General features: G+C 41.2%; 1 protein-coding gene and 1 non-coding gene across 2 annotated transcripts in view; both read right to left on the reverse strand.

The window, feature by feature from the left end:
* The window catches only part of ARHGEF26 (Rho guanine nucleotide exchange factor 26), a 133,733-nt gene that overhangs the window by 38,346 nt on the left and 72,168 nt on the right, over nt 1–23,219 (reverse strand). Inside the window, exons 7-10 of the mRNA XM_062212816.1 lie at nt 18,239–18,391; nt 13,566–13,695; nt 8,581–8,655; nt 3,715–3,804 (exon numbers count right to left, since the gene is read on the reverse strand). Coding sequence (XP_062068800.1) covers nt 3,715–3,804; nt 8,581–8,655; nt 13,566–13,695; nt 18,239–18,391 — 448 coding nt within the window. The remainder of the gene's footprint in view (nt 1–3,714; nt 3,805–8,580; nt 8,656–13,565; nt 13,696–18,238; nt 18,392–23,219) is intronic.
* On the reverse strand, nt 22,286–22,389 carry LOC133752708 (U6 spliceosomal RNA). The gene has a single exon (XR_009864968.1). It is a non-coding gene; the product is annotated as a U6 spliceosomal RNA (small nuclear RNA).

A 23,219-nucleotide genomic window follows, 5' to 3' on the forward strand; every position in this document is an offset into this window, starting at 1 on the left:
GTGCTTCCGCTTATCACTATTCTGCCCTGCACCCAATTTCACACACACTAAGTGCTTGTACTCTACGAGCTACATTAGCTGAAATATGCCCTGTGCATTTATTCTTCTTTGCTCTTGGAAGGCTCTCCCTGACTCGCTTTTCAGGATTAAGCTCAAACTGACCTGTAGTCAGTCCCCAATCTCCTACTCTTTACTCTTTATCCTACATTTACAGCATTTTTAAAGAGGGTTGTCAGTAGTATCCTATCTACAGATATTTATGTTCTCATAAACCCATCATAAGTTGAAACTACGATAGGTTGAAAATGAATTTACTACATCTAACCTAGCAAACATCAGAGCTTAGCAACACAGCACACCATACAGCCATCAGTTGTTATTCCTCTGGTCGTGTGCCTGACTAGGAACCACAGCTCACTGTTTGCCCAGGATCACGTCATAGTATTTTACTATAAACAGCATGAATCCAGGAAAAGACCAACATTTTCCAGTGAATGTTTATGACTTCCACACCATCATGAAGTTGAAATATCAGAAGTCAAACCATCATTCACTTGGGAACTATTTTTACTGTAGTTATAGAGCTATAGATTTTCATGACTCCTTTGATTTTCTGGAGTTGTTCCTTAGACTGTAAGCTCCCTGAGAGCAGGGATCATGTCTTTGTTTTCCTACTGTCTTCCACAAAGAAGATGCTCAGTAAATTTGTTATTAGAATGCATGTGCTTGGACAAATCACTTAACCTATCTTTGAAAACTAGTTTTTCATCTTAAAAATCAATTGAATAAAAACGACCACTGTTATCTGTAAAGTGTTATAAGGGCCTACGATTTTATGAGTATTTCTACTTAGTACTAATTAGTATTTCCATGTTGTGTAAATTAGGTGGGCCACTACAGATCTATACTTAGAATATTTTCCTCTAGGATTGAAAATATTTTATTCATAAAACCAAAAGAGAACAAATAGACATAATTCAGATACTAAGCTGATGTTAATCACTTAGTTTTAAGGACCCTTGGGGGTATTTTTCAATTAAAAATTAATTTGGGGTTCTAGAGAGACAGAGCTTCTTAAAGAAGTCAAATTAATTGATGTTCAATGAAGGAGGAAAAAAAAGGGATTTATCACCTCTAAAAAGGAAAATGGTTAGAAATTTATCATCTTTTTTTTTTCTTTCTTTTTTTTTTATTTTTGACAGGCAGAGTGGACAGTAAGAGAGAGACAGAGAGAAAGGTCTTCCTTTGCCATTGGTTCACCCTCCAATGGCAGCTGCGGCCGGCGCTCTGTGGCCGGCGCACTGCGCTGATCCGAAGCCAGGAGCTTCTCCTGGTCTCCCATGCGGGTGCAGGGTCCAAGCACTTGGGCCATCCTCCACTGCACTCCCGGGCCACAGCAGAGAGTTGGCCTGGAAGAGGGGCAACCAGGACAGAATCCAGTGCCCCGACCGGGACTAGAACCCGGGGTGCCGGCACCGCAAGGCAGAGGATTAGCCTATTGAGCCATGGCGCCGGACCAGAAATTTATCATCTTTTAAAAATAAAATAAGAAATTTTTCATCTTTTTTTAAAAAATACATTTATTTATTTATTTGAAAGTCAGAGTTACAGAGAGGGAGGGACAGAGAAAGACAGACCTTCCATCCACTGGCCCACTCCCCAAATGGCCACAACAGCCAGGGCTAGGCCAGGCCAACGCCAGGAGCGAGGAGCTTCATCTGGGTCTCCCATATGGGTGGCAGGGGCCCAAGCTCATTCCATTTTCCCAGGCCATTAGCAGGGGGCTATATTGGAAGTGGAACAGCTGGGACATGAACTGGCACCCATATGGAATGCCGGCTTCGTAGTCAGAGACTTCACCCGCTATAACACAATGCCAGCCCCAGAAATTTTTCATCTTTTAAGAGGTAGATAAAAAAATTCTGTTGTCAGATGATGTTTTCTAAAGTATTTGAAAACAAATTAGAAACAGGAGCAAGATTCTTTTTAAGAGTCAGGAGAAAGATGTGTTATTAAATGGCTACAAATGTCTATATTAGGACATTTTAATTTTTTTTTTTATTTTTGACAGGCAGAGTGGACAGTGAGAGAGAGACAGAGAGAAAGGTCTTCCTTTGCCGTTGGTTCACCCTCCAATGGCCACCGCGGTAGGCGCACTGCGGCTGGCGCACCACGCTGATCCGATGGCAGGAGCCAGGTGCTTCTCCTGGTCTCCCATGGGGTGCAGGGCCCAAGCACTTGGGCCATCCTCCACTGCACTCCCTGGCCACAGCAGAGAGCTGGCCTGGAAGAGGGGCAACCGGGACAGGATCGGTGCCCCGCCCGGGAATAGAACCCGGTGTGCCAGCGCCGCAAGGTGGAGGATTAGCCTAGTGAGCCGCGGCGCCGGCTAGGACATTTTAATTATAAAACGTGTGCTTGCATGCACACACATGTGTATTGTTTCTATGTTATGTGTATGTATATGACATGTATATTGTCTATGTTATGGATCTAGTTTGTACACTTAAACCATTACAAACAGGATGTTATGGCAGAAGATTACACATACATTCAAGCTAGGACACCTGGACCTCATTTTGCTGTCACTATCTGAGTGACTCTCTGCGTCTCATTTCCCTTATGTATAAAATAAGAGTGTAGCTATTCTACATCAGTGGTCCTCAGACTGACATGGCACAAAGCCTGTTCTCTACAGAATGCCATGAAATGATGAGCACTAAGCTCCACTGCATGAATTAGAAACACTTTTAGTCAGAAAAAAATATAGCCAGCAATCTTAAACCGTTTAATGAAATTTATGGGTCATAAAATGAAATTGAATCACAATCATGAGCACTCACATCCATTAAGAACTCAGCTGTGGGCCAACAAAGGACTACCCATGACTTAGATGTGCTCTACTTGTCATTTTTCCTTTGTTCATCCTGTCATCTGCTCAGGAATAGTGTCACACAAGCAGTAACAGGCAGCACACATTTTAAAAAGCAGTTATGGGAGAAAAAAACTTGAAAAACATCTGTCCATTGTGATCAGGGTCATGGCACAGTGGGTGCATCTCATATGAGCACTAGTTGGGAGTCCTGGTTGCTCTACTTCTGACCCAGCTCTCTACTACTGAGCCAGGGAAAATCAGCAGAAGACGGCCCACATATCTGGGCCCCTACCACCCATGTGAGAGACCAGGATGGAGTTCTGGGTTCCCGGGAGTGAACCAGAGAGTAAAAGATCTTTTTCTGCTTCTTCCTCTTTCTCTGCAACTCTTCAAATAAATACATAAATGGGTTTTTTAAAATCTGTCCATTAACAATCTTTTTGTAAACAAAAAAGAAGTATCTTTATCTGATTTAGGAAAACACCCCAGACCAGCTCATGGGATATCACTGTTTCACAGGACATTTTGAGAATAATGACAAAATCTCCTTTTGACTCTAAAAATGTATTATTAATCTACACCAAGCTTGGTGTCCTGGGGGAGAAATATGTGTATTTTAGCTAACATTTAAATTTCATGGCCTGGAGAAAGGTCACTTTGTCTGGTGAAAGCAAGAACAGCATTGTCTAAAGCATACATATGCTATTCCCTCTGCCAGCCTCTTATCAATTTATGGCCCTTCTTTAAAAAGCAAATTTCCTGTCTACTTTATTGCTCTGAACTCTCTCCTCCTACTAAGATTTAAGTAACACCAATAATAAGCATAGATACAAGAATACCTTAATTTTAAATTCCAGCTGGGAGTTAATTGTGTACATCATCTCAGTCCTTTCCATCTTCCGGGCACCTTCATTGCACAGTCGAACCAACTGGGAACAGAGAATAATGAGGAGGGTTAAGAGGCCAAAGAAAGCAAGCTCATGTTCAAATGCAGATCTCGCCAGGAAATAATTACCACCCAGGAAGCCCCAGAGACTCACTTCTGACAGTTAAAGAGCTCACAGTTTTACACAATTACAATACTGTACTCAGCAGTGGGGTGGTTAGGATGTGAAGACACAAGGAAGGAAAGGACCTGAACATTTTTAGAGACACAAGCCACACCCTGCACACTGATGGGACTCCCTTATGGCACACTTGAGGTCTCTCTCTCTGTCCATGCTGCTCCTTGCCTCTGCCCCTCTTGTCTTTATCAAAGTGGGAATCCATCCAACCTCAAGGCAAGTTGCATCCTTCTCCTTACATCCAAATTAGAGCAGCCGGAGGTGAACTACCAATTTCAAAAGCAAACTCTAAGCAGAGTGCTATGTGCAAAGCATGTGACTAGGAAGTAGGTTGCTGAAACAGGGAAGCCTTTTGGAAGGAACCTGAGGGTCCACAATTTTCAAGGATAGCCAAGCTAAGGAAAACTCAGTTTAGTTAGAACCACTGAATTATCTGCAAAATAAATGTATTCATGGTCCTTCAACGAGTACCAAGTATATACTTGGTTCACCACTCTAAATCAAAACACATCTTCTATCTCCAGGATCACTTGCCATAAAGACAACTGTACTTGTTAAAAACAGATGCAGGGGCCAGCACTGTGGTATAGCAGGTAAAACTGCTACCTGCAGTACTGGTGTCCTATATGAGTGCCAGTTCTAGTCCCGGCTGCTCCACTTCCTATCCAGCTCTCTGATGTGGCCTCAGAAAGCAGTGGAAGACAGCCCAAGCCCTTGGGGCCCTGTACCCATGTGGGAGACCTGCAAGAAGCTCCTGCCTCCTGGCTTCGGATCAGTGCAGCTCTGGCTGTTGCGGCCAATTGGGGAGTGAACCAGCGGTTGGAAGACCTCTCTCTCTCTCTCTCTCTCTCTCTCTCTCTCTCTCTCTCTCTCTCTCTCTCTCTGTGTGTGTGTGCCTCTGCCTCTCTGTAACTATGCTTTTCAAATAAATAAATCTTTTAAAAAATGGAAAATTTATTTTTTAAAAAATATGTATTTATTTATTTGAAAGCATTACACAGATAGAGGAGAGGTAGAGAGAGAGAGAGAGGTCTTTAATCTGCTAGTTCACTCCCCAGATGGCTGCAATGGCCAGAGCTGCGCCAATCCGAAGCCAGAAGGCAGGAGCTTCTTGGCAGGTCTCCCAAGAGGGTACAAGGGCCCAAGGGCTTGGGCTGTCTTCCACTGCTTTCTGAGGCCACAGCTGAGACGGAATCAGAAGTGGAGTAGCTGGGACTCAAACCAGCGCCCATAAGGGATGGCACCACTGCAGGCAGCAGCCTTACCCACTATGCCACAGCGCCGGCCCATATTTTTAATTGTACCAAGTGGTGAGTCAGGAAGCAGGGAGACCTGGAATGGCTTCTCCTTACAGAGCTTCCATGATATGATCATAAGGGTCTCATGCCAGAAACCTCATCAATCTAATCATTTCTCAAAAGTCCCACCTGTAGACACTGTAAGTGGATTGTTTAAAACACCCTTAATCCATTAACTTGGGACACTTCCAAATGTGTTCTCATAAACAAATCACTTTCAGAATCAATTTGTAAGTCCCTCAAAAAAGGAAAACCAAAAAAGAATGACTCCTTAATAGTCATCAATTTTTAACTGAAAGGCAAAAGTGAACATTATTAAGTTCAGGATATCATCTCATTCTTTGAACTTGCAAATCACTAATCCACCCACAAAAAGATAGCATCACCCGGGAAATACTGAAAAAAACTGAAAATGCTTCAGAAAGCATGCCAGGAAATAAAGTTTCAAAAATGTCTTAAGCAATGATGCCATCAAAAGAGTCAGTTTTAACAGTTATTTTGAAGGGATAGGCACTAATTTGGATGTTTGTGCTCTGCCATTTTGATTAAAATTAGCCTTAGTATATGAAAGCCAGGCCTTCCTTCAGCATCTGTCAAAGCTTTATTAAACTTGGTTGCCTGAATTTTTTTCAATTGAGATTTAACATTAGTGGAAAAACACACTCAATGCCACTCATAAGGAAACATAAACTAAAGCAAGAATAAAGTATTTGTGATCTATTGAATTCACAAAGATATCAGAATACCTGACGCTGGGAAGTACTCAGCAAGATGGGCACTTTCAAATGCTACTGCTGGTTGTGGACATGGAAACAAACCTTTCTGCAAGGCACTTTGGCCTTTGAAACCTTCCTACTTTCTTCTTCCAGTAAACACACTGCTAGAAGTTTGCTAGAAGATACCAGTAAGCAGAATCGCTCATGTAGGATGTTGTTCAATGCAGTATTATTTAGAATATTTAATGAAATAAGTACTCTCTATATATCCATTTTTCAAGCACTAAGATTGAAATATAAACTAGAAGAATACTTAGTAGAATGACAACAAACACTTTTGAGTGTTAAAATTACTGATGCACTTAATTTTGTTTCTTATTTAAATTTTCTAAATTTCCTTAATGTTTATTCATTTAATTCACTTTTAAAATATAATTATGTAGGCCAGCGTCCCGGCTCAATAGGCTAATCCTCCACCTTGCGGCGCCGGCACACCAGGTTCTAGTCCCAGTCGGGGCACGGATCCTGTCCCAGTTGCCCCTCTTCCAGGCCAGCTCTCTGCTGTGGCCCGGGAGTGCAGTGGAGGATGGCCCAAGTCCTTGGGCCCTGCACCTGCATGGGAGACCAGGAGAAGCACCTGGCTCCTGGCTTCGGATCAGCGCGGTACGCTGGCCATGGCGGCCATTGGAGGGTGAACCAATGGCAAAAAGGAAGACCTTTGTCTCTCTCTCACTATCCACTCTGCCTGTCAAAAATAAAAAAAATTTAAAAAATTAAAAATATATATATAATTATGTAAATTTTAAGTATTATGATGATACTTAAGAGTGAAAAACTAAAAACCTTATTGTTGCCTCCCTTCCACATTCTTCTTCCTACACCACAGCTAACCATGGTTGAAGTACAAAGTGTATGATTTCTAGGACTATTCTTAGATATTGATAACATACATAAGCATATAACCAAACTTTATTACTTATTTACCTGCCAATACACTATTTGTCTTGTTCTGCAACTTAATTTTCTTCACTGAATGATATAGATATATTTTCATATTCATAGATATCTACCTACCTTTTTGTAAATGACTGAAGTACATTAGGAAAAGATAGAGTTTGACTTTTTTGCCTCCAGCAGAAAAGCTTATAATAAAATACTATCTCCAAATATAAGCATAATTTTGAAGAGGTGAGAGTTAAGGCAAATATTCTCTTTTCATGAGAGCTTAAACAGAAGAGTAGAGAAGATTTCATGTGCTTTAGAAACCATCTCTTGACTGCCATTCTTTCCACGGTTGCCATCACTCTAGACAAGCTCGAATCTCATTTTCCCAGGAATCCTCTTCCAAGCTGTTAGTTCCAGCATGTTAACATAAAATCAGGACATATTTTTCACTTAATAGAAACATCCTTCCTATTTTTAAATTGATTGATTGGGTCACTAAGTCTTTCCTAGGCTTCAAATCCAAACTGTTAGAGTCACAGTCTTTTCTGTAACACATATGAGCAATTCCACTGAAGGATTATTCACACTATGCAAATAAATTGCTTTAGCATTTTAATTACCAAAGAAGTGGCACTCATTTTTCTCCTATAGAAATTTACCCAAGAGACTTAACCAACCTAAGTGTTCTATGGGAATCTCAATTACAGCATGTTTAAAGTAGAACTCATCAATATTTCTCCTCCACCCCTATTGTAGAGGTAAGTAAGAGCATCCACCCAGTTCTGCATGCCAAAGACTATATATATATATACTATATATATATACACTATATATATATATATATGTGTGTATATATATATATACACCTTGACCCTTCAAGCCTACCCCTCTTCAGTATATCTACTTCTTTACATCTTCCTACCAGATCAGTACAAGTCATTTCTTACTTAAGCAACTATAACTGGTCCCCACACTGGACTACTAATTGGTTCCATTTCCACTGTCATCTTTGTAGCTTCCACATCATCTCAGCGTAAGGTAGCTAATTCCCTAAAATGTACCCTAAAATGTTCCCTAAAATGACTGACTCCTCAGTACTCTCCCTTTTAGATTGTGTTCAAGTCACATGAAAAACATGCTAGTTCTTCAAATCCTCCAACACTTTATGTCTCTGGATCTCTACACAAATCTGAGATACTCCCCTTCCCTTAATTCCTGGCCCATAGCTAGTCCAGCTTTCGGCCTAAGCTTTCGTAAGTATCACTCTGGACTTCCCGGTCACGTCATTCATCATCCTTTATTGCACTTTATTTAATGTCTGCCTTCTTTTTCACAGTGCACATTCCACAAGTGTGGTAACCTTATCTGTCCTATTCATCACTGTATTTGCAAGGGCACGCATTGTGCCTGGCATAGAAGGTGATACACAACAAATATTTGTTGAAAGAGAGCATGAATAAACAGCTATTCAGACACCAAAAGGAAATGAGATATATTTAGGCCCTTAAAGCAAAACTATGAAACAGTACAAATGCCAACTGTATCTGGGCAGTTTTTTAACTAACTAAAGGATGCCATGGCAAATGGCTATGAGAATCTACCAACTTTTAGCAAGAAACCAAGACACACTCTCTTCCAAGATTTCTGCATATCTCCTGTGTGATGAGCTACTCAACAGTTACCTTGCTTACTTCCTTTAAGGCTCTTTTGCAGACTTCATACTTTGGAGAGTCCTTAGGTGTTTTTTGACAGATTGTCTGTAATGAAGTAGAAGCACAAAAATTATCTCTTTTTTGTCAGTAAAAGCAAACAAAATTAGTTGGTTTATCTTATTATCTAACATAAATTCAATGCCAAGCCATATCCTCTTAGCAAATTTAGTGTTGCTAAACACAATATGATAGATGACTATGAGGAGGATACTGAAATTCAATGAAAAACTAGGAACTACTTCTTAAACACACAGAATACAAGTAAATCAAAAGAATGGTCAAGTAAAAGGATACACGTCAGAGGTAGGTAAGCCTGTTTTGAAATCCAAGGTCTGCTGCCTATTAGTTATTTAACTTTGAGCAAGTCACTGACCCTGCTGTCTTTATAAGCCTCAGTTTCCTCACCTGTAAAATGGAGTAATGCCAACTACATCATAAAATTATTGCAAGGGTCAAGTAACTAATGAAAAGCTCTTTATGAGGGCTTGGCATACAGTAGGCCCTTAGTGAATATCAGTTACTTTAATGTCACCATAATCATTATTATTCAAATTAACCCATTCATAGAAGACAGAATGTGAATAAAAAGATCAAGTGAAGGGGTCTGCTCTATGGTGTAGTTGGCCACTGCCTGTGGTACAGACACCCTATATGGGTGTCAGTTTGAGTCCCAACTGCTCCACTTCTAATCTGGCTCCCTGCTAATGTGCCTGGGAAAGCAGCAGGTGCTTGGACTCCTGTACCCACATGGGTAACCCAGAGGGAGCTCTGGCTGTTGCAGCCATTTGGGGAATGAACCAGAGGATGGAAGATCTCTCTCTCTCTCTCTCTCTCTGTTTCTCCCTCTCTCTGTAACTCTTTTTTGAGATTTATTTTTATTTTATTTGAAAGAGTTACAGAGAGGTAGAGACTGAGAGAGAAAGCTGGGTCTTCTAGCTGCTGGTTCTTCCCAAATAGCCACAACAGCCAGAACTGAGCTGATCTTATCTGAAGCCAGGAGCCAAGGGCTTCTTACAGGACTCCCACACCGGTGCAGGGGCCCAAGCACTTGAGCCATCTCCACTGCCTTCCCAGGTACATTAGAAGGGAGCAGCTGGGACTTGAACCAGTGCCCACATGGGATGGTGACACTGCAGACAGGGGCTTTGACCCACTGTGTCACAGTGCCAGCCCCTATAACTTTCTTAAAAAAATACAAAACAAAAAAGATTAAGGGGAAAAGTCTGCTAAGTTTCTTCTTGATATATTTATGCTGAAAAACTTCATCATTGATGATAAAATTGAATTCAATATAACTTTGAAACTATTTGAAGCCTGGAAACTGTAATTGTTACAAATGTTCATCTCCTTGGTGTTAAATTGGAAATTACATAGAAAAGTAATCAATCTTTTTTAAAAAATATCATGCAGGATCTCTGTCATTAATGTGCTGTACACTGTTATTTAATGCTATAACTAGTACTCCAACAGTATTTTTTCACTTTGTGTTGCTATGTGAGGGCAAACTGTTGAAATCTTTAAATATACTAAACTGATTTTCTGTATATAAAGATAATTGAAAATGAATCTTGATGTGAATGGAAGGGGAGAGTGAGTGGGAAAGGGGAGGGTTGCGGGTGGGGGGGAAGTTATGGTGGGGGGAGCCTTTGTAATCCATAAGCTGTACTTTGGAAATTTATATTCATTAAATAAAATATATATATATATATATAAACAAATGTTCATCTCAATTAGAACATTTAATGAAATTTCTAAATGAAGTAAAATTGAAAATACAGTATTTTAAGAACATTTTAGATTTTTTTAACTGACCAGATTCTTAAATAGGCATCACCCAGAGGTAAGGCAACTAGCAAGTCAGTGACCTTAAATGTGATGAGCACGGGCCTGTAAATGAGAGTCAGGGGTCAAAATTGTAATATGTGATGTGTGAGAAGCAGAGGTCATCACCTCTGGGTTTACACGAAAGGTTCTGTGTTGACTCTGACATGCTGCAACACATGCACACATAAGAAATATAACACATACACACAAATGAAGCAAGGTCTGTATGAGAAAATATTTAATCACATTGTGAGCCATGTATATTATCACATGCATGTTCTATGTCCCTTTTCAAAAACACCCTTCATGATTCAAAACTAAATTTCACAACCCACTAATGGGTATAAAAGTAACATGAAAAATATTGGTTTAAATCTGTGAGAACATGAGTGGACATTGTCCTTGCAGCGGGTTAAATTATGACTAGCAAGCCCACATCCTATATTTGAGTGTCTGGAACTGAGTCTTGCTTCTCTCTCTCTCTCTCTCTCCTCTCTCTTCTTTTTCTTCCTTCCTTCCTTCCTCCCCCCTTTCTTCTTTCCTTTTTTTAAAAAAGATTTATTCATTTTATTTGAAAGTCAGAGTTATAGAGACAGAGGGAGAGGCAGAAAGAGAGAACCTTCCATCTAATGGTTCACTGCCCAGATCATCGCAATGGCCAGTGCTGGGCCAGGCCGAAGCCAGGCTTCTCCCAAGTCTCCCATATGTGTAGCAGCCATCTTCAGATGCTTTCCCAGGCCATTAGCAGGGAGTTGGACTGGAAGTACAGCAGCTGGGACAGGCGCCCATTTGGCTATGCCCATGTGACTAGGCCACAACTCTGGCCCCTGCCTCCACTTTCAACCACCTTCCTGTTAATTCACCCAGGAGGCAGTAGGTGACGGCCCAAGTACTTGGTTCTCAGATAACCACTTGGGAGACCCACATGGAGTTCCTGGCTCCTGGCCCAGCCCTAGTTGATGTGGGTACCTGAGGACTGAATCAGCATCAGAGGTATCTCTTTCTTTCTCTGCTTCCCTCTTTCTCTTTCAAACAAACAAATAAAACCTAATAACAATTCTAAAAATATTGATGAGAGCAGGCATCTTTGTTGGAGTTCATGTGCTGAAATTTTATATAAAAATTTGTACTTACATTAATTTTCTAAGAAAGAACCTTAAAGGGGCATATGACCCAATAAAAAGTTGGATACCATTGGATGGGCAGGCATGGCATAAATCTCCAACATTGTACAAAATGATATATTAGACTTTGGAATCCCATTCTATTCAAGGAATTTTCTTAAAATTAAACAGAAAAGATATAAAAGACTAGGAGATCACAACATACTACATTTTCCCTTGTTCCCTTAGATTCTGTTTCTAAGAAAACAAGGGGGCCGGCGCCGCGGCTCAATAGGCTAATCCTCCGCTTGTGGCGCCAGCACACCGAGTTCTAGTCCTGGTCGGGGTGCCGGATTCTGTCCCAGTTGCTCCTCTTCCAGGCCAGCTCTCTGCTATGGCCCAGGAGTGCAGTGGAGGATGGCCCAAGTGCTTGGGTCCTGCACCCCATGGGAGACCAGGAGAAGCACCTGGCTCCTGGCTTCGGATCAGTGCAGTGCGCCGGCCGTGGCAGCCATCTGGGGGGGTGAACCAACAGAAGGAAGACCTCTCTCTCTCTCTCTAACTCTGCCTGTCAAAAAAATAAATAAAATAAAAATAAAAAAGATTTATTTGGGCATCAGCACTGTACACAGCGGGTTAAGCCATTGTCTGCAGTGCTGGCATCTCATGTGGGTGCCAATTTGAGTCCTGGCTGCTCCACTTCCGTTCCAAGCTCCCTGCTAATGTGTCTGTGAAATCAGCGGAGGATGGCCCAAGTCCTTGGGCCCCTACCACCCACATGGATGACCTGGATGAAGCTCTTGGCCCCTAGCTTTGGCCTGGCCCAGCTTTGGCTACTGTGGCTATATGGGGAGTGGACTAGTGGATGGACCATCTCTCTTTCTCTCTGTCACTCCCTGTCTCTCTGAAACTCTTTCAAATACATAAATAAATCTAAAAAAATAGATTTAGTTTGTTCATCTGAAAGGCAGAGTTACAGAGAAAGAGGTCTTCCATCTGCTGGTTCACTACCTAAATTGCTGCAAGAGCCAGGGTTGGGCAAGGCCGAAGCCAGGAGCCAGGAGCTTCCTCCAGGTCCTTGTGAGTACAGGGGGCTAAGTTCTTGAGCTGTCCTCCGCTACCTTCTCAGGCACATTATTAGGGAGCTAGATCACAAGTGGAGCAGCTGCGACTTGAATAGTTGTCCACATAGGATGCTGGCATTGCAGGTGGCAGCCTTACCACAACTCTGGCCTCAGTGATCCAATTTTAAAGTACAACTGTGACAATTTATTCTACTTAGATTAAGATGAGGCCACTTGGCCCACTGGCCATGTGCACCTGTGGCAGGCCACCTGGTTTTTTTCCCATTGCTGTCCCTGCTCCACCAGCGGTTGCAGATCCAACGCAACCAGAGAGCAGGCCCTCCAGTCCTCATCCTTGCTGCCTTCCCAGCTGCACTCCACACCGAACAGTCTCTGCTCGGTTCTCCCAATCATGATCTGCCATTATTCTATAGCAAACACTTGTTTTCTTCATGAGTGTTGCCTAACGCAAGAAGGACGCTGAGTTTCCGAAACACACTTTGCAAGAAACGCAACAGTGCAAGTTTATGCCTTGCAGTGTTGAACACACTCATTCCCACTCAAATGGAAGCATCAGAGCATCTTTCCAGATGAAGGGATTTGAGCATCAATCTGAAGAAACAAGGCCCAAACGGAGTGACCTGTCCAAATTCATCTGTCCAGTGGCCGATCCAGAAGAGTCCAGGCCTTCTGGACAGCAAGAAATCAGTTATTTTTTCCACTAAAAATGTGGAGTAGGTAGATAATGTAATCAAATTTCTTCAGAGTGAGCACATAAGTCTAAATTAAAGATAATTTCCAGAGACTTCAAAATTTTCCAACCAAATCTCTCCTTTTCACTTGATTAGGGGATTTTATAGAAGGGACACGCAATAATTTCAATAGAATAACAATAATTTTCTTAATCAGGTTTAAGGAGACACAGCTTATCCACAGAGGAGAAAGCCAGCAGATCATGTCTTACATCCATCAGCAGGGGGAGGCGGGTCACCCTCTGCATGGGGAGGATGAGAAAAGAGATCATAGGTAAGTTCTTACAGTCTTCGTGGGACTCGATCCTTGACAACACTTCCTTAAAGGAGGGATTGGTGGCTCTGAGGGAAAACAAAGCAAAAAGAAACTTCAAAATATATCCTCTTTAAGAAGCAGGTAAAGACATATTACAAAATACGTTCATATATTATCAATGAGTTTTTAATATATGAAAACACAAACACAATTACACAGCCAAATTGGATGGCTTATTTGCCTTTTATGAGGATACTTCAAAAAGTTCATGGAAAATGGAACTAAAAGATATCTATTTGGGTACAAAAATTTTGAAATACAGACACATTTTTTACAATATGCATTTTCCATGAAATTTCTAAAGACTTCTTGTATATTCAAGGCTGAATATAAGGTGTGAGTTTCATATAATAACATCAGTAAGATAAAAGCAAAGCATGAGTTAGAAATTTGTAGATGTGAAAAGCCAACAAAGAGGAGAGGCCAGCACCATGGCACAGTAGGCTAATCCTCTGCCTGCTGCGCCTGCATCACATATGGGTGCTGGTTCCAGCCCCGGCTGCTCCAGTTCCAGTCCAGCACTCTGCTATGGCCTAGGAAAGCAGAAGAAGATGGCCCAAGTCCTTGGGCCCCTGCACCCACGTGGGAGACCAGGAAGAAGCACCTGGCTCTTGGTTTCAGATCGGCGCAGCTCCAGCCATTGCAGCCATTTGGAGAGTGAACCAATGAAAGGAAGACCTTTCTCTCTTGTCTCTCCCTCTCACTGTCTATAACTCTCACTCTCAAATAAAATAAATAAAAACAATCTTTAAAAAAAGTAAACAAAGAGGCAATGTTATCATAATAACAAACATACCAATTAAAAATTAGTTACATACTAGATCTCCCAATTGATCATCCATAAATATATTCCATTAATAAGATATCAAATAAGCCTCTCTCTAGACCTAGACAATAAGCTAAGGAAATGTCAGACTGGCCTTATCATAGAGTTTGGCCTTTTCTAAAGTTCCTCTTTCTAAAAACAGAAAACCAGCCAAAATATTTCTCTTCCTCTCTTACTGATGTAACAATAGTGATAATACTACCATACATATTTAGAAACCCCGGATAGCTACTCTAACATATATTTTCTCTCATGTAGAGCAACCTACATATCTTTTAAGGAAAGCCAGGTAGAGATTCCAGTGAGACAATGGAGCTCAGAGAGGTCCCTAATTTGCCACAGAATAAAGACTTAGTAATTGGCAGACAGAAAAAAAATCCCACAGATATCTCATTCAGTCCCATGCTCCTCAGACTGTATCTCTCACCTTTCTTCACCCTGAGTAGCTCTGTAGAGCTCCACTGGCACTTTCCATGGAGTTGAAGGGTTTCCATGGGGTTTGAGAGGCAGAGAGAGAGAAAGAGAACTCCCACTTACTAGTTCACTCTAAACGCTACAACAGCCAGAGCTGAGCCAGGACGAAGCCAGGAACTAAAAACATAATCCAGGCATCCCTGTGGGTTCCAGAAACCCAATTACTAGAGCCAGCATCACTGCCTCCTAGAGGTTACATTAGCAGGAAGCTAATCAGAAGCCAAAGTGGGGTATGGAACCCAGGGGCTCTGGTATGGGACAAGGGCATCTACAGACATCGTCACCCCTTTCTAAATTTCTCACCCTAACAGCTTTGAAAAGATTAAAAAAGAATCCAACTCTACACTGATTATATAATTAAATCATTCAAGCACAGGTCTCCTTTCCCACCCTCTCCCCCTAAAGACTGACTGGTTAGCCAGTGACAGACTCTGGGTAGTGTTCTATTGTTCGCTCCTTTTAAAGGATTCCAGACGTTTCTAACCTGCAGCTGAAGTTGAAAGTCAATGCTCTAACCAACTGCAACAAAGCTCTGAAAACAATGCTGATTTCCATGTGAAAGCACTCCTGACAGTATCATTAAGTTAATTCAGATAAAAACCTTTGAGTCGAAACAAATGCATATAGAACTACATGTTCATTGCTTTTTTTTTTTTTAACCCTTAAAAGCAAATGAAAGCCGAACTTAGTTCTAATGCCAGGCTTCGTTTTCAAATATGAACTTGCATTCTCTATTACAGAGGGCCTCTGTCCCTGACTGAAGGGTTCCCAGCAAGATGCTGGGCTGAAGTGAGGGGGGAGGGGCTGATTTTGCCCCAGGGGACCTTCCCCCAAATCTACAAACACTTTTGGCATCTAATGCGGAGAGGCCAGGAATGCTGTTAGACATCCTGCAAGGCACAGGACAGCCCCCCACAACAAAGCCCCATCCAGACCAAAATGTCAATGGTGTGGACAAACCCTGCTTTATATTAAAAACCTCATTTGGGTTTGGCAGCTCTGGGTTCTCCACCCTGCTCGTATGAGAATTTGATGAGGATGTGGAGCAGAGAGAAGGCATAATCAACCCTTCTCAACAACCTGGGGCTGGCTCCAGCCTTTGTCTCTAAGCAGCCAGGAGGCACTCTTCAGCAACCTCTCTCCTCCCCAGGGATCACACTCATTGCACAAAAGCTGAAGGGAGTTTCATGCAAAGATCATAGAAACCACAGCTCACAGGAAGCGCAGCGAAGGAGAATGGCAAGCCAGTCCCCAGACTGGATTTAAAGCAATGTACATAACTACGTTGTAAAATAAACTGCTACCTGTGGGGCCCGGGGCCCCTGACAACATTACAATATAGACACTACTGAGAATCAGTGACTTTCAATGATAGGGATGGCCTGTATCAAGACTCAGCAACCTATAAAAGACAGGAAGATACAGGGTGTGTGTGACTGGAGGCAAAGGGATGGATTTAATGCTTGAGTCTTTTTTGTTGTATAATTAAAATCTTCAAAAACATTTTTTAATCCTATTACTTTCCTTCAGACCTTCCCTCCTCTCCTTAACTCTAACTACCCAGGAGGGGAATTATCAGTTCCTATAAACAACTTACTAACAGTTGTCAGATGGCAGGAGATTAAAACAACAGAGAAAATCCTGAACCCCAGCTTCTTGCTTAGCCTCAGGCAAAAGTCTTTTTTTTTAAAGATTTATTTATTTGAAAGTCAGAGCTACACAGAGAGAGAAGGGAAGGCAGAGAGAGAGAGAGAGAGACAGAGACAGAGAGAGACAGAGAGAGAGAGACAGAGAGAGAGAGACAGAGAGTCTTCTATCTGCTGTTTCATTCCCCAAATGACCACAAGGGCCAGAGCTGTGCCAATCTGAAGCCAGAAGCCAGAAGCTTCTTCCAGGTCTCCAAGGCGGGTGCAGGGCCCAAGGACTTGGGCCATCTACTGCTTTCCCAGGCCATAGCAGACAGGTGGATCAGAAGTGGAGCAGCCGGGACTTGAATCGGCAACCATTTGGGATGCTGGTGTGAGGAGTCAAATGAGTTTAAGGCAGTCAGGATGGTCTCCTGGAATAAATCTGAAATAGTGAGGTGCCTGCTCCCCTCAAAAGCTTATCTTTAGCAGATCAAAGTTTCTTGCTTCCTTAGACATCTCCAAATTTACAAATTTACCATGAGAATAGCAAGGGAGTGCTGGTGGCATCTGAGCTCCCAGTTGTGGTAATGGCAGGTTACCTATCCCTCTCTTCTGGATTTTTTTTTTTTTTTTCTGGTGAGCAAACCAGATAGGATAAAGGATTGTAAATCAGTCTTGATGGGTTTTGTCCCGCCTGGTAACTGACCGCCAATCTGATTGTCAAGGGTTTTTTCTTTCTAAATTGTACTTAAAAACCCGAATGCTATGGGGGTTTTTGTGTTCTTTCTGCTCCGGCTGGAGGTCTTTGCCTCCAATAAATACTTTTAAATTCCTTGGCCATCGGCTTGGAAATTCTTCTTCATGCAAGACAAAGAACAAAGGTAACGATAATTTCTCTGCCATGGTTTTCCTATAACACTGGCACTGCAGGTGGTGACTTTACAGGCCACAGTGCTGGCCCCACAAAACTCTTAATCATCAGTTACTGGCTTAGAAGGCTGGGGAGTCAGGAATCATGAGCAAGCTCCAGTCCTTCAGTAATTACAAAACAAAGCAGAGCAAACAAACAAAAACCAAAACCAAACAAACAAAAAAACAAGGAAATGGACCGGCATTTGGCATACTGTTGAGACACTACTTGGGACACACACAATCCATATCTGAGTGCTTGGGTTCAAGTCCCAGCTCCACTCCCTATTCCAGCTTCCTGTAAGTACACACCAAGGGAAGCAGGGAACAGTTCAAGTACTTGGTCCCTGTCACCCATGTGGGAGACCTGGCTGGAGTTTTCAACTCCTGCCCCAGCCCTGTCTATTGTTCGCATTTGTGGGGTGAACCAGCAGATGGGAGGTCTCTGTTTGTCTCTGTCTTTCAAATAACATGAAAACTAAATAAGAAACAACAAGGACAACAAAAACAACAAACCATCTCATAAGGGCTTTTGAGAGAAAATTCTCAAAAGGTAGATTTTTCTATTTAGACACCTTCACTCTAAACATAATCCTCTTAAACATTTCTTCACTGGAAATAACCTTCCAGGGAACATTTTCTAAATATAATTTAAGAAATCAATTAATTTCAATCAATGTGGCCTAATTAAATCTAGGTGAGCTTTAAGCTATAGCATCCAATATTGCTTACAACAATTTTTGTAGTGTTCGTTGCTGGTAGACTTCATTTGTGCAGTATTTCACATATGGGTCAAACGTGGAAGCCGTGTGTTTTTCCACAATGTCGCTTATATCATCTATGAAGATATTATTCTGGTGTCTTGCTTCCAACTCTGTAAAGAATCTGAAGAAAAAAAAACACCAAAGGAATGGAAAGCATTTACATTTCTTCCCTATCCTCAATACACAACAGTTTATTCTTAAGTAATACTATCATACAGGGTCTGAAACTATCAACCATGCAGAGTAACAAATTGAAAGATCCAAAAGCCACAGACATTTGGCCAAGTGGTCAAGCCATGGGTTGGCTGCAATGCCTATCAGAGTGCCTAGGTGTGAATCCCAGCTCTGTCTTGATTCCAGCTTCCTGCTGGTATACAATCTGGGCAGCACCAGTGATGGCTCCTTCTACACCCATGGTTTGGTCTAGCCAGGGCCATAGCAGGAATTTGAGAGGTAAACTAATGGATGAAAACACTCTTCCTCTGATACCCTCCCTACCACCCTCCTTCAAATAAATTTATTTATTAAAATCCTCTTTAAAAATAAAAAAACTTGAAAACTTTGTCCAAATTTAAATCTACCACATTAACCCCTTAACATCTTAAAGTATTTGGATTAAAACATTGATAACCTGGGGCTGTTGCTCTGGTGTAGTGGGTTAAGCTGCAGCCCACAGTGCCAGCATCCCATATGGGTGCCAGTTCAGGTCCTTGCTGCTCCACTACTGATCCAGCTCCCTGCTAGTGTGCCTGGGACAGCAGTGGAAAAAGGGCCAAGGCACTGGGATGCTGCACCTAGGCGTGAGACCCGGGAGAAGCTCCTGGCCCTTGGTTTCAACCTGGCATAGCCCTGGCCATTGTAGCCATTTAAAGAATGAACCAGCAGATGGAATATCTCTTTAAAAAAATTGATAACCCTGGGCATTTCTCTGCCTTCAAGGACATTTTAGAATGTGCAAATTTCATTGTTTTTCTATAAGCCTCTAGATGGAAGGGGAAGGAAGGTCACATTTATACATTTTATTGTATTGAAAAGAACATGAGTCCTTACCTTACACCTTACACAAAAATCCACATAAAATGGATCAAAGACCTAAGTCTATGACCCGATACCATCAAATTACTAGAGAACATTGGGGAAACTCTGCAAGACATTGGTCTAGGCAAAGACTTTTTAGAAAAGACCCAAAAACATGGGCAATCAAAGCCAAAATTGACAAATGGGATCACATCAAGCTGAGAAGCTTCTGCACTACAAAAGAAACACTCAGCAAAGTGACAGAATGGGAGAAAATATTTGCAAACTATGCAACTGATAAAGAGTTAACATCCAGAATCTATCGAGTTCAAGCAATTCAACAACAACAAAACAAACAATCCAGTTAAGAAATGGGCAAAGCACTTGAACAGGCATTTTTCAAGAGAGGAAATTCAAATGACCAACAGACATTTGACTATACATGACAGTTGTATAACTAAAATAAAATTTTAAAAAATGAAATAAAAAAGAAAAAAATTTAAAGAAAGAAAAGCACATGAGCCAAACCCTAAATAAATGCATATAAAACAAATCTGAGATGAATCTAATTCTATGTGCTCTTTCAAAACAAAAACAGTCACAGTATTTTAAATGTAATAATATGCATTGTCTTCTTAATTTATTTTAGATTAACATTTAGAGTTATCACATTTAGTATACATGGAGTGCTCAGTTGAGTGATCCATGGGAGGCAGGCACTCAACTACAATTTAGGCTTGTCAAATTCGTGTTGTGTGTATATGTCTCTACACACACATACATATACATACATGCATATAACGTGATATATAAAAGGTCTTCCAAAGATTCATGGAAAATGAGCATTATTAAAAAACTACAGGGATTTCAAGGTTTTTTGTACTAAAATAAACATTTAATTATATTTTTCCATGAACTTTTTGAAGTTCTCTCCCATGTTTTATATATATATGTGTGTGTGTATATATATATATATACATATATATACATATATACATATGGAGAGAGAGAGATATTGTTTATTATTTATGGATTCATCTGATTCATCTGTTTGTTAATAGACACATTGGAGTTTCTTTTTGCCACCATGAATAATGCTGCATTTAACATTCACATACAAATATCCAAGTCTCTGTTTTCAAATCTGTGGGTATATAACTAGAGGTGAACTCCATCCCAATAGGAGTACATATATTAAGAAATAAAAGCATAATACCAAGAACCAGTAGGAGATGCTGAGTTAATTGCCAAAGAGAGGCTATTAATTCACTAAATGGAACTTGATTAGGAAATGATCCTTCCCCTCTCCCCACTCACAGTTGAGTGATCAGCTGAGTGATCAATGGGAGGCATGGGATCAATTACAATACAGCATCTGTAAGAGGGGTGTGGTGTAGTGAAAACCAAGTATTTGGTCTTCATTCCTGGTTTTTGGAGCACAGCTCCTAAACCCTTGGAATCTCCAGACTGATAAGGCTATGGAGATGGTGACTGGGAGCTCCTGGTGGATTCAACATGAGGGCAGGTCAGCAGAAAGACCAGGCCATGATTACAGAGTTGTATTTTTCAGCTCCCAACCCCCCTCCTCAGGGAGGGAAAAGGGATGGCCATTGAGCTCAGTCTCCAAGAACCAGTGCTTCACTAAATCCTGCCCACATAAATGAAACCTCTTAACTATGGGGCTCAGTGGGGGCTGGTGAATATTAAGATGCTGGGAGAAAAATGGCTCAAGGCTAGCACGGCTACCCTCACCACCTAGTTTGACTATGCATCTCTTACATTTGCCTGTTCCTAAGCTGTATCCTTTGTAATAAACCAGTAATAATATTCTGAGAGCTATTCTAGCAGAACCTGTGAGCTTGAAAAGGGTGGAGTGTGGAAACTCTGACTTCACAGCCAATGAAGACAGAGGCATGGGTAACCTGGAGCCCTAATACCTGAAATCAACATCTGAAATGGGGCAGTATTGTAAGACTGAGCACTCAAGACTTCTGGAGTCTGATGCTGAATCCCAGCAGTTAGTGTCAGAACTGAACTGAATTGGAGGAAACCGAGTTGCTATCTGTAGAGCTGGCAAACTGTTCGGTGAGAAAAACCTCACATCTACAGTTCTAGCAGTTTGCTAAGTAAAAATAATTGAAGAGGTGGGTAATGACAACTCCAGAGGGTTTGACGAACAAGGGGAGGTTACATGTGAGCTGGATTATCAGGGCCATCAGCAGAGCACCATGTGATGTAGGCCAAAGAACCAACATGGACACAAATGTGGCTCTTGTCCAGAAAAGGTGGTAGTTTAGTGAGGCTGCAGGAGGAGTGGGGTGAGACAACAAAAACTGGAAAGCAGGTTACAGCTAGATTGCAAGGGTCTTACTATATGTTGGGGCATTTGGGCTTAATGTGTAGCAGTGAAAAAACCACCAAATGTGTGGAAACCAATAAATCAGTTGATCAGGGCAGAGGAAGGATGGATTGCCAAGTGGGGGAGGCAGACAACAAGTAGGCCAGTCACATGACTAATCCAGGCAAGTGGCAATAAAATCTGGCAGAGGGAAATCAACAAGGCAGGACACAGGTTAGAATAACAATATAGAGATTAAAATTAATAGACTCAAGAAACTCATTAGGTACAAGGTCAAGGCAGATGCTGGGCTTTTGGGTCAAGGTTTCCACCCAGGCAACAGATGTGTTATTAAACCATTACTGATGACAAGGATTTCAGAGCAAGAAGGAGACGCAGGAAGGAAGAAGCAGCTTACTTTTGCCTTGGAGATGTCTAATGGAAGCTGAAAATACACATCTGTGAGAATTCAGAGGAACTGGAATTCCATGTATTACACAAATAAAGTCAGCATGAGTACAGAGTTAACTGGCTTTCATATACATGCAAAATATGTCTGTTTCATATTGCAAATCTTAAGGAAGTATTCAAAGAAAAAATTTTAAAAACATCCATTAGGTCATTATCACATGATTCTATGCAATAAATCTGTCTCTTTTAAAAAATATGGAATGCTTCACAAATTTGCATGTCACCCTTGTACAGGGGCCATGCTAATCTCTGCATTGTTCCAATTTTAATATATGTGCTGCCAAGGTGAGCACAGAAATAAGTATCTTGAGGCACATATCTCTTACTGTTTCTTGTCTTTAGCTAACTGTTAACAGCCTGAAAGAATGCAACTACATAACCAAAAACAACAGTAACTTGGCTTTTTCCAATGAAAGGGAAAATTTCATTTATCACCATAGAAGGTTTGCCAAAGTGGAAGATTAAAAGCAAAGTACTAATGAATCCATCCATTTGTGCTACTTTACTATAACATAGATAAAGTCACCTATCTTTAATTTTGACATTGCATAATTAAGACATAATTTACAACTTTCTATGTTACATTAACTATTAAGTATTTTGGCAAATTTGTATACTTCACTAAATGAGCAGAGCTTCAAAAAGACCAAGAAAGTATTTCAGAAGAATGAGTTATTATTTTAGGAACCAAGTACGCTGGTGATTTAAATCAAATCTGAAGCAAAAATAAAAGCATGCTGGTTTCCTGGATGAAATTTGAATGAGTTTATGCAATAGTTTGGTGGAAAACTTTTTAATGGAAATATGTATTTCAGCTTTACAAATCTGCTTCTGGAACAATAGGTTCATTATTTCCTCTTTGTAGCACTACCAAGATGATCATGCTTTATGACCAGTCATGCCACAAAACTTTTCTTCTCCTTCTCCTTTCCTTCTCCCTCTTTCATTTTCCTTCTTCTTTCTATCCCCACCCACTCTCCTTCTCTCCCTCTTTCTTCTCCCCCTCTATCTTCCTTCCAAAATTTCAATCTCCTTCCTAAAGTCTGTACTTTGAGACCTCCTAAAGGCAAGAAAAGGTTGCAACGAGACACTCCCTCCTAAACCAGAAAACCAAGGTAACCCC

The sequence above is a fragment of the Lepus europaeus genome, chromosome 2 (assembly GCF_033115175.1).
Source record: "Lepus europaeus isolate LE1 chromosome 2, mLepTim1.pri, whole genome shotgun sequence".
In the NCBI taxonomy this organism is placed as follows: Eukaryota; Metazoa; Chordata; class Mammalia; order Lagomorpha; family Leporidae; genus Lepus; species Lepus europaeus.